Source organism: Hippocampus comes, unplaced genomic scaffold, assembly GCF_001891065.2.
Source record: "Hippocampus comes isolate QL1 unplaced genomic scaffold, H_comes_QL1_v1.1 scaffold154, whole genome shotgun sequence".
Taxonomy (NCBI): Eukaryota; Metazoa; Chordata; class Actinopteri; order Syngnathiformes; family Syngnathidae; genus Hippocampus; species Hippocampus comes.
Window position 1 is genome coordinate 824,009 of NW_017806278.1, and position 11,780 is coordinate 835,788.

Below are 11,780 nucleotides of genomic sequence, written 5' to 3' on the forward strand. Positions count from 1 at the left end.
GTATGACATCAAATGTTAGACATAAGACAAGTTCTTCTTTTTGTGGTGCTTTTCCAGAACGTCAGTTCATGTAGTCGTCTTTTCAGCGGGTAAAAATGCATCCTCGATAAGGTCTGAGTTTGACTCAGCCCGTCGAAAACCCAAATGCCTTTGCTGCGGCTTGCTGAAAAATGACAGACAAACTGTTTCTGCCCATTTCGGACTTAATCGTGTTCCTGCCAGGGTGTGTTACATCATCACTGGAGATACCCCTACCAGTTACCCCTCGAACTGTAAATGTCGTCTTGCTCGTGCAAAACTCGCACCCGAAACCGAGTGATCTAATATATCCGTCAAGTTATTTTTTTTTTGTCCCATTTTGCTGGTGCATTAAGTTGCAGTCTTGGTGCCGTGCCATGAGACTTTTTTCCATGGTAACCGCAACCTCATTCAAGACTCTGTCCTTGAACGCAGCCGATGATGTCGCTCTTCTTTCAAAGTCGATTTTGCGTCAGCGGTCTTCATCCACACACATGCCCGCTCATTGCTTTATTTAGATGCATGCGCGCATAGATAATGAAACGTGGGGATCAAAACAAAAAGCACAACAGACACGGGAGCTTACGTAATGCTGCTCAATGATCTATTGGTGAATATCAAAAGTTTCGGTGCTGATTTGTACATGGGAGAGATACAAAGCAAGTGTCACAAATAATTGATACACAATATCCTGGATGTATGTTGTTTTTTTTATTTTTATTTTAAATCTGACTTGACAGCTAGTGGGTGAGCAGGAGTTGTGAGGGTGTTGAGCCGCTTTAGAGTGCCTCGTTGTCGCGGCATGGAAAAGCCCAGTGGAATATATTTTGCAGCCTTGTTTTACATACCTGGCAACGATTTTGATCATTCATATTTGGCATGGTTGTTCTGGATCCTCTTGTTTGTGTTGTGCCAAATTGAGAAGACATTTGAGTTTTTTTTTTTAACAGGAACTTTAGGTGTGTGTGTGTGAGTGTTAGTTTGTCTACATGGGCCCTGCGATTGGCGCGACACCGCTCGAATGTACCGTGTGCCTCGCCTGAGGTCAGCCGGGGTCGGCTCCAGCCCGTGACAATAATGAGGACAAGCGGTATGGAAAATGGATGAATGGATGGCCGAATCTCATTAGGTTGTGACGGTCGGCGTGTATTTTCTCATCTCATTCCAAGAAAACCTTGCTTCGATTTGCCATTTTACTTGCCGTGGGAGTGAGGCGGTGGCTATGTTTTGGAATCATTCCTTACTCCCTTTTTTACTCCAAGAATGGACTGCATACTTTACTCATCGGTCAAATGAAAACGTTTTGGAATCCTGCTCCAGGGCGCTGCCAATGACATCATTGCCGCGGCTTCATTACAACATCAGCTGGTGGAGCTTTCGTCATAAATATTCAAGAAGAAAAAAAAAATGGGGACCATTTACACTTACTACAAATAGGGCACTGTGTTTATTGGATCGCGAGCGTTTCCAAAAAAAGCCATTGTGTCAAAGTGCAAAATTGAGGCGGCGGAATGTAGCGTGCCACGTCGTATGAGCGCGTCTTCCTGGGTTGGGTGCGAGGGGGGCTGCTTTGATGATAACCAGCGCGGCCGTCCCGGGGCCTCACGCAGCTAGCTCCTCTGTTTCATTTCACCGCGTCCTCTGTTGTTGTGAGGTCATGCACACGCTTGTGTGTCGGCATGCGTGTGTGTGTTTCGGAAAAGGTAGGCCCTCCTCTCGGGCCCGTTTTGCCTAATACGTCCATGTGGGGCTCGCTGGAAAGATCAGTTCTATTCTGGGGCTGCCAGCCTGCCCAGTGCTGATAGGGAAGGATTAATGAGGCGGGGCGCTCATCAAATCGTAATTAGTAACAACGCTAACCACTATTTTGGTGCCTGTTCCTATGGTGGGATGTTGACCCCGGCGACCCCTCCCCCACCGCCTGAATAAATATAGGCCCGGCAGCGACGTGACACATGTTCCAAAAAAGAGGGGAGCGCAGCTCATTCTCAAGTCGTGCCGTGAAGACGCTCACGTTTCACGAGGGCGATATCGCTTTCTCTCGAAATACATGCTGTTACATTTGGGTTGTTGTTATTGAGGCTTACAACGTTTGGGAATGTCCCGCGTCTTGGAAGCGGCATCTACGCATTGGCCATTTGCCCAAAGGGGGGGAAAATTAATACCTGTCACTTCAGCGCAAAAAAAAAAAAAAGAAAAAAAAAAGAAAATGTTCTCGCCAAATAACTCAATATGTTGGAACCGCTCTTTGGCACTCTTTTTCGAAACAATAAACTAAACCCAAACTCGATTCCAAAGTGAACTGTTGAGGCAACACCGTACGTTTGAGACATTTTGAATATTTCTAAATGACACGGAATTTATGGGAGTTTAGAGATGGCCCAAAAAAAAAAAAAAAAAAAAAAAAAAAGAATGCTACAGAGTCTACATCTTCCATTTTAATAAGCCACATACAAGCTGCAGTTTGGTCTGAGCTTCTTTGATAATTAGAAGAAAAAAAAAGGGGGGGTGAGAAACCAAACTCGAAGCCTCCCTGTTTATTTTCAAAGCTCACAAGTAGAGATTACAAAAATTACAGTGCTTCAGTGGTAACCGTTCGAGGAGGAGCAGTCGTCGAAGTCCAAGGGATGACAGACAAGTGGACGAATTCGGAGCAAGTCATGCAAAAAAAAAAAAAAAAAGGTGAGGGAGAAGGCCTCCGTTATAATAGCACCCTTTTGTGGAGAAAAATAAATCCATCTGTCCATAGGTCAGTGCAAAAATAGTCCGAATGTACGCATACAAAGAAAATAGATACTGTATAGTCACATATTGTACTGAATATTCTTGACAGTTGACACAAAAGGGGGAGAGGGGGGGATAGAAATGTGTAAATCATTCTCATGGAGCCTCTGAGCCCAAAGCAGAGACTCTACATGATATTGTTGTGAGGCAGGAAAAGAAAGATCAAGCTATGGACACGAAAATCATTACAAGAAAAAGAACAAGCATTGCGGGATTAAAAAGACAGCACCAGATGGACCGCGCGAGTCCCTCACACACAGCAGGAGCAAATGGCGTCCTTCGTCGCCTCAAGCTGATAGCTGCAATGTACACTACACTGTTTACATTGTCATATAGATCAGTGCATACCCAAAACAAAACAATGTGTCGCAAAACAAAAGCATACATTACTGTACTCGTAAATAACATTGGCTCAGGATGGCAAGCTCTCGTATTTTTTTTTTTTCTGCCCCGAGGCTGATGGCTGAAGATAAATGCCGAAGCTCCAACCGTGCGAAGCGGTTCCGAGTTACGCAGCGCCATGTCGACAAGACGCCGCGATACAACGTGAGGACGCGTCGACGCACTTGAATTCAAAGGGACTAACAAAATAATTGCATACTGTCCTTCGCGCGCCCAAGAGTTGCGCCAGCATCCCTTAAACACAATTGACTACTTTGTACAAACGACCTGCAACGTTTCCCATTTGCATAGCGTGAATTTTTCACCAGGAAATATGGAACTTGGGGATTGGGGAGGGGGGGGCGGTTGTTGTTGTTGAGGATAGTGTCATCGTGTTCAGTATTTTACCTTAAAAGTCTATTTCCATCACCAACTCCGGTAATGACCTAACCAAGGCAGGAAGTAAAAAAAAAAAAAAAAAACCTCATGCGCAATGAGTGTGAAAATTGAGACGCGGTGGGCTGAGGGTCAACTTTGGACGTGGGCATATTATATAGCATCGAGTTGAATTCACACTTCGTCATTTTCCCATGACTCACATTTACATTACAGTCAAGCCCTAGATGATTCATATCCTGGCCACATTTTGAGTTCGAAATGCAAATGACAAAGACTGTCAAGACGGGTCACGGAAGGACACATCCGGCGGCTTATATCGCTCAACAAAATTCAAAATAATTTCATCTGAAAGGGCAAGAAGACCGAGACCGCACTTAGAAAAAGCTCTGGGTGAAAACCTCCGCCGCGGGCGCATCCATCCCCAAACGAGTTAAGGCATTTGAACGAGGCACTAGAAACAGCGCGAAAAAGCGACATTTTGCCTACGCCAGGCGGAAACGCTCGCTCGGCCGTAGCTTCGTGTCAAAAGGTCGAAAGGTCACACCAGACTTGGCGGGGAAGGGCTGCGTTCATTTGAGGTGGGCGCCTCACCTCTGCTACACCGTGTATTACCGCAACTCCTCATGACAGGGCTTAAGAGACATATTCGGCAGAATAGCCGCACACTCAGTAAGGGCATATTACAAGATAGCTAGCGCGAAGATGACAAGGAGCCAAAAAAAAGAAAGAAAAGAAAAGCAGGCAGTGAAAAACATCTATTCTGTTACATAAAAATATCACCCGTAGCCCTGTTTTAGGTTCAATTTATGTCCTGTCAGTTTTTTTTTTTTTTCCCCATGTGTGAATGTGGTTTTGTTGATTTTTGGCAAAAGATACAAATGTGATTCTCAACTGGTGGGCCGGGAACCAAACATGGTCACAGACCATTTTGGGTGGATCGCAGAAAAATTATAATAATAATTTGAGCAGAGGTATCTTGACTTACGAGGGCTCGTATCTTCAAAATGATGTTTTGCGACACAGTACAAAATAAAAAAAAAAAAAAAGACTTTGAATCAGAAGTTGGAAAAGTCCCCCTTTTAAGTCACATTACTGCGGTATTTGTATTTTTCTGTCCGGTACAGAGACGTTGGAAGTTCAGACAGGAAGCGTGCCCTTAACGACTACATTTAAAAAAGTTTGTTGACTCGATTCAGTCTTATTTGGGCGTGGCTGTCCAAAATGGAATCATCCGGACCCAAATACAATTTTTCAGCAGACTACACTTCTACTTTAAAAAACATAATCTCGATCCAGATGTTTTTATTTTGTGCCACCGCTTCGCTTGACGAACTAAAATTGAGAAAATGCGACCCACCTTTTTTTTTTTTTTTCACTGTACTTTTCAACACTTTACGCGTAAATAATCCAGTACAGCTCAGCCGCTGGGCTAGCCGACTTCATAGCCAAGGAATATGCTTGAAAACATACCTCACATCTGTCCGAGGCTATTTTTATTGTTACCTTCTCTAAAAGTGAGCCGTGACTTTGAAACGATGAAGGTTCCGGGGTGACGACAGTTGAGAACCACGGCGAAAACGTGTTCCTGTAACGATTAGGGATGGGCATGACAATGGATGATTCGACCAATTTCAAGAATTTGGTTGCATTCTTAATCTTCCATATGTAAAATCTTCCAAATGTAGAACGCGACTGGCTGAAACCAGAATTTAGCCTCGTTCTGCTCTCGAAAGAGCAAGTCAGCAGCTCGATTGTGGTATGGAAGCAGGACAAATGTTTTCCCGCCGTCTATCGAGGAAATGTAGCGCCCATCCCTAATCAGCATTGCACCCGCAACATGAATATACGGTATGAATGACATGACAGCGATATTCAGCAAAGAGCTGGAAACGTTTCCAATATATACACACACACACACACACACACACACACACAGAAGATCAAGATTGCATTCCATTCAGAAATTATTGCACAGTTAAGCCATAGTGGGCTTGTCATGGTCACCGCTGTATAAAAATAGAACATTAGCACACCAGACGTGTCTTCAACTGTTTATTTTCTTTTTTTTTTTTTTTTTAAATGACTGGCAACACCATTGGCCAGCTCCGCCAACATGTGTGCCCACAGTGCGAAGTGTGAACTTCTCCCGTCTCACGCTTTGCTCCTCTGCAGGCCCGTATGGAAAGCTTCCAAGCGAGAGACATTCTCTCTCGCTCTTGTCTCAACATCTCAACTCTCGCTCTCCTCCGGGATGTCAGCCAGGTCCAAACAGTAGGGAGATTTTTGGCATTTCTCATCAGTTCTGACCCACGGCTTTTGCTGACGCACGGCTTTGGCACTCCGCAGAGTCCGAGATGAACTCGGGAGCAGGGGAGAGTCAAGGAACAAAAAAAAAAAAAAAAAAATCAAAATAGCGGCTTACTCACGAGCCAATGAGCGATTGGAACACTTCAGACGATGGTCTCCACGCCCGTGAGCTTTGGCGTGAGGATCCGTGGCGTGATTCCGTTGTTGAGGTCTTCCTCGAACTCCAGCAGCTGGCCCATGAAGTTGAGGTTCGGGGAGATGACGGGCCTCCTGGTTTTGACAAACTTGTACGCGTCCGTCATGGTCATCCAAGTGTGCTTCATCAAGTAGGCGATGACGATGGTGGCGGAGCGAGACACGCCGGCCTGGCAGTGGATCAGAAGGCCCAGACCGGCTTGGTGTGCTTCCTCTGGAAAAAAAAAAAACAGTGTCATGAAAATCAAGTCAGGCCTATGTAGCGCGATTTCCATCCGAGTCGATGTTTTCCTACCAATGAATTCAAATGCCTCCTCGAAGTACTGGCGAAGGTTCTGCTTGTTGCTGTCGGTGGCGGGCAGGCGCTTGTAGACGAACAGGCCGGCGTCGTAATGGAAAAGCGGCAGGTGGGTGGTGACGTTGAGGATGTAGCCCACGTTCAAGTGTTGCAGCAAGTGGATGTCCTGAGCGTCGCGCTCGTTGCCCAGGTAGAGGAAGGGCAGCACGGGCGTCACGTCTGCGTTCTCGATGTCCGGAGTGGAGGGCAGGATGTGAGGTAGCGCCCCCAAGAGGCCCGCGGCCGCGCCCGAGTCCGGACCTTCGTGAAGGTGCAGCGAGTGGTCGCACAGGTTCTCGTGGCTCTGCCTGAAGCAGCTAAGGCCTCCTGGAAAACGACGACGACGACTGTTAGCGGAGCTCAGTTGGGGATCTTCTCTGCCTCTTCTTCTCGCTTTTAATTACAGTGCATTTCTTCCGGCTGACCTCGGCGACGCCCATTTCTCCCGATTTCACGGGATTCGTCACACTCGGTGAACTTTAGTGAAAAAAAAAAATCGACCGCTCCTCTTCGGCACGATCGTTCGACGCAACACGTGTAGTTCTTGTTGACGCAAAGCATATCGGAGCGTATTTTAGGAGGGGGAAATTTTGCCACAATAGCTGACGGACAATGGCTAATACAGACACCATTTTTACGACGCCCGTCGCTGAACTTTTGCCCCCTATATAACTGGTTTGCACCTGTCACCCGTAATAGCGTCGAGTCGTGTGGAAACACACACACACACACACACACACACACACACACACATTGTCAGTGCACATATTGTTCACAGAGCAATAATTGATGCATGATTTAATGCGAGGTCATTGCACAGCTTTGCAGCTTCCTCTTTTGGTGCCTGGGCAGGTGGCGAGTTACTTTATGGTTGTCATACATCTCCCCCGCTCTCTTACACACACACACACACACACACACACACACACACACACACGCATGCACAAATGTCACCTGCTAATTGGGGTAGAACAACATAGAATAGCATCGCGATAGTTTGCCCACAAACAGTCTTCGCAGTTCTTTTTAACATGCTCCGTCCCATATCAAGCTGTCTAATTGCTGTGTTTGTGAAGAGTGTCATCAAATTTCTATTCCGCCTCCCTGATATGGATTATTTCAAGCTTGCGTCGGAGAAATTGATATTATACATTGCGATATTGATTTTGTGTGCTTCCTGCAGACTTCAGATGAGCATTACATCAGAGGTCAAAACTGAATCCGCTTTTATCCCCGCATGGGGAGCATACCCAAGCACGGTGCTTTTCATTTCGGAAAGGGCGGGCAACGCAATCAATCCACGGCAAATATTTTAAGCGCGCGTTTCATAAAACCGAGCGCTCCCGTTTAATTTTAGCCTCATGTGAATCTCATCACTGTGCTCGGGACGGCGAATGATGAATGGAGCTTTTGGGGCCTCAGAGAAAAGTCTCAAAGCAAGGCAGCCGAGTGTCCCGCGTCCCGTGTCGGGTCTTTGATAGAGAATAGTTGATTAGTTGAAGGCGAGGTCAAAAATCGGTCAACCAAGACGTCATTCGCTCGCCTCCAGTGTTGCCCGTGAAAGCAGTGCCAGTGTTATACGTACAGGACATTTGCATGCCTGTGAAAAAAAAAATAATGAGATGGGGGGGGGGTGTATGTGCGAATCACCCATGAGATGAAAACAGGAAGTCAGTCATTCCCATATTCATGTACCACAAGAGAGGTTACGTGTTTTGCGGTCCTAAGGATGGAGGCGGTTCTGATTGCGTGTCGGATGATTGCAATGGAGAGCCAGCTTTTTATAAAAAAAAATAAATAAATAAAAAAAAAATAAAAAATAAAAAAAAAAAGAGTTATTACAGAAAACTGACGTTGTGTTGGAAGCGTGTGAGCATATCATCGCAAAGGATCACCTGTTCAGCTTTTTCTTTGGCTTTTTTGGAGACCCCGATTCCAAAAGAAGGAGCAATCTCAACCACGGGTGCGAAGAGACGAACATCCGAACAAACTTTTGCACGCTAAGCTAATTCTTGGGTATGGATTACGGTTCAATATCCATTTCTGATATTGACTCAAATCACCCCGAATTATGTTATTCCTAATAACTGATGCTAACCATCACGTGCCAGACACAGATTGACGTTCATGATTGTGTACATTGATGACTCGTCAACAATTTAACCAGGAAGTGTGCAGATGTACATCACGATGCGACATTTTTTATTCACATAAACTGCCGAAACCTTTACCAGTTTCAAAATTTTCACTCCGACAACATTTCTGGGAAATCACAAGGTCCCATCTCACAGACACACACGCACTCCTCTGAATTGATGTCAACGAGAATGTAAACGCGAGAGCGCTGGTGAAGAATGCGAACGTGAGGCGGGGCGCTCAAGAAGTCATTTTACGCTGCGCCGTTCCACGCGATTAAACGAGCCATTTGCCTGCAGGCCGCGGTCAGCTGATCAGAGCGCTAAAGGTCAAAGTTTAACAGGCTTTACACAAACACCGCACACGATTATGCAAACTCTCGGGGCTTCGTCTCGGTTGATATTGGCGCTCAAGCTCCGAGTGCTGCGAAACCGCTCAATGCTCTCGGACGTCGAGAATGATTTAGTGGCCCCAGAGTCAAACTAAGTCCCGTGAAATTGCACTTTCAATCCCTTCATATGCTGGAAAGCCCCCCCCCCCCTTTCCGTTCCCGGCCCGCCCTGCGTTGCCGTTTGCCCCGCCTCGACCAATTCACTCACCTTTGAGAACGATGGGGTCTTTGCCCTCCCTCCTCAGCGACTCCAGGACCACGTGGAGAGGCTGCGAGGGCGCCACCCTGTTGGGGTCGGCGGTGCTGTCGTCGTAGACCACGATGTCTTTGGAGAAAATGCCCTTGAACGAGTCCTTGCCCTCCCGGCAGGAGATGAGGTCCAGCACAGTGATCTTTCCCTGCTGCAGCCTCCGCCGGCTGATCTTGTCAGAGCAGTTGATGTGCACCGCCCCCCGGATGTGGCTCTTGTTGTACTCCGTGAAGGCCCGGCAGTCGATGATGACCGGCACGGGCCCGACGGGGTGACCCATGGGGCAGCAGGTCATCCGCTTGGCCAGCTCATTGGGGTGGATGAGTCTCACAGTGGTGGACGGGTGCGCCTTTGGTGCGCCCGGGGCGTGGCTGGAGGCGCTTAACGCTTCGTGGTTGCTGAGCATAGGGGGTCCGGCATAGCTGAGGTTGGGGCTGCTGGCGCTCACCTGACCGTGGTTCAGGCTGGGGCTGTCCTTCTCATAGGTGGTCACAGAGCAGCAGCTGGCACTGCTGCATCCACACGACAAGGAGCGCGTGGAACCCTTGGATGAGGGCATATACGTCACAAGATTGGCCGTCGCCCGAATCTTCACCACGGTGGCGCTGAGGACCGTATTGTCGCTGCTGGTGGAGGCGATGGAATCCAGGTAGCTGGTGTCCAGTCGCAGTCGGAGTTCCTGAGGTCGGATCGGCCTTGGCAGCGCCACCACAATTCTGTCGTCGAGGGGAGATGGAGGCATGGGGAGGCCGAGGGCTGGACGTCTACGGAGAACTCAACACGCCGCTCTGACGCCGGAAGGGAGAAAAAAAAAAGATTTTCAAGGCCTCGCTCGGTTCAACCAAGTGTGCGTTCGCACAGCGAGCTCAAGACTGTGAATCAGCACGCGAGCCTATGTGATCAACAGCGGCTCCTGAAGCCAAATATTACAAGTGGCAACACCCACACTAATAAGAACAAACAGCGGAGTCTTTCAAGTGAATCACTTTGAGGTAATTCAATTTGAATCAACCTCTTGTTAGCGTCATGCTTTTTTAATATGGCCAATTTGATGATGTCTTATCCCAAGCTTTTGCTTTTGGTGAGATAACAGCAGAAAAGACTGCAACACTGCAGTTTGATCTCTCCCACAAGTGAAGAGACGTCAAGATGGACGGTAAATTCCTTCCAAATGCAAAGCGTTTCAAGAGCCTGTCATCCTGGGTCGTTATGTAAGGACCACCGCCATGGATGCTTGCTTGCTTGAGTGCATGCATGAATGCATGCACTCTGCCTGCCGTGGTCATCCTTCAGCACAGCAAATAGAAATCATTCATGGACAAATTCATTGAAGAAACTCGCCATGAGGACGTGCTGTGAATATAACGTGGGGTTCACACAGAGATGAGCGCCTAAGCATCGTCCGCTACAATATGAAATCAAAATAATTGAATTCAGTACCCCCAAACGCTCGCGTTGCAAACTTAAAACTCTAAAAAGCAACATGTTAACATCACAAAATATCACCGAAACGGCTGCGCGAGGATGGTTTCGCTCATGCTAGTAAGACTGTGAAATCCACGCGGTCATTCCATCAACTTGTAATTGGCAAACTTGCGTCGGATTTCTGCTTACCGGTGTGTGTGTTGCTGTCGGGGGTTCAGTAATTCACTATGTCCGCTCGATGACGGGGCTGCCTCCATTCAGCGAGTCCCCGCTCAGTGGATCGGCAACATTTTTTTGGGGGCTACTTTTACCCCGTTACCCAGAAATAGTGTTGAAGGAAGTCCGCCAGCCTCCAGTAGTCGCGCAGCAGGACTGACGTGAGTTGGAGCCAATTCGCGACTTCATTAATATTAAATGTATCTTTTGGGTACAGTGAGGTCCCGCCCTGCAATGGGAGGGGCCTTAGCCGGGACGTCTGGTTCTGGGCCAGAGGAGGAGTAGGAGGGGGGAGGAGAGCGGATGGGAGAGGGTCTGCCGCTTTAAAACCGCGGCTTCTAACTGCCTTCAGCCGCGCGCACGCGCAGCGATGATGTCACGGGCAGCCAATCAGCGATCAAGTTCAGAAAAAAAAAAAGGAAGAAGGTGCGGTGCTTTCACTTGCCGCGCGTCAGTGTGGAAAACGCAAGTGGCGCTGCATTCATGTACCGCTCGTCAAAAAGGAAGCGTGCTCGAAAATGTTAAGTTTCCATCAGGCCATAAAAAGTATTTTGAGTGGTATCGGTCCGTTGTGTAGGCGTGAAAATGTCTGAAATCATTTTTTCCACAGTTACAAGTCACATTTATTTTTAGTCGTGTTATATCGAAAAGTAAACCACAGCATGTGGCATATTCCTGTGACTGCATAACTACATATACATTCTAAATTGAGTATTATACTTCCTCTTTGTAGGTGTTTTGTTTTGTTTCACGAGGAATACATTTTTCAAAGTGATACAGTCATTTATTTAATTGGAATTCTTAAAAAAATGATTAGCAATGTGCTAGGAAAGATAAAATCACTGAAGTTCTCATATGTAATATATGTACAGGTGTATTTCCATACCACAAATGGGAATATCCAACAAAAGTTTTTTATTCCCCAGTTGTTCAATTCAAAA

General features: G+C 47.1%; 1 protein-coding gene and 1 long non-coding RNA gene across 3 annotated transcripts in view; one reads left to right on the top strand and one right to left on the bottom strand.

The window, feature by feature from the left end:
- LOC109508022 (uncharacterized) overlaps positions 1-11,780 on the top strand; it is a 36,688-nt gene that overhangs the window by 17,175 nt on the left and 7,733 nt on the right. The gene's annotated exons all lie outside the window — the stretch shown is intronic.
- The window catches only part of dusp10 (dual specificity phosphatase 10), a 12,643-nt gene continuing 3,403 nt past the window's right edge, over positions 2,541-11,780 (bottom strand). Inside the window, exons 1-4 of one of the 2 annotated variants that reach the window (XM_019857805.1) lie at positions 10,813-11,100; positions 9,157-9,986; positions 6,380-6,748; positions 2,541-6,298 (exon numbers count right to left, since the gene is read on the bottom strand). In XM_019857805.1, coding sequence (XP_019713364.1) covers positions 6,033-6,298; positions 6,380-6,748; positions 9,157-9,940 — 1,419 coding nt within the window. In that variant the 5' untranslated portion in view covers positions 9,941-9,986; positions 10,813-11,100 and the 3' untranslated portion in view covers positions 2,541-6,032. Of the gene's footprint in view, positions 6,299-6,379; positions 6,749-9,156; positions 9,987-10,812; positions 11,101-11,780 lie in introns of those variants that run through there. The other variant, XM_019857806.1, reaches the window with a different exon arrangement.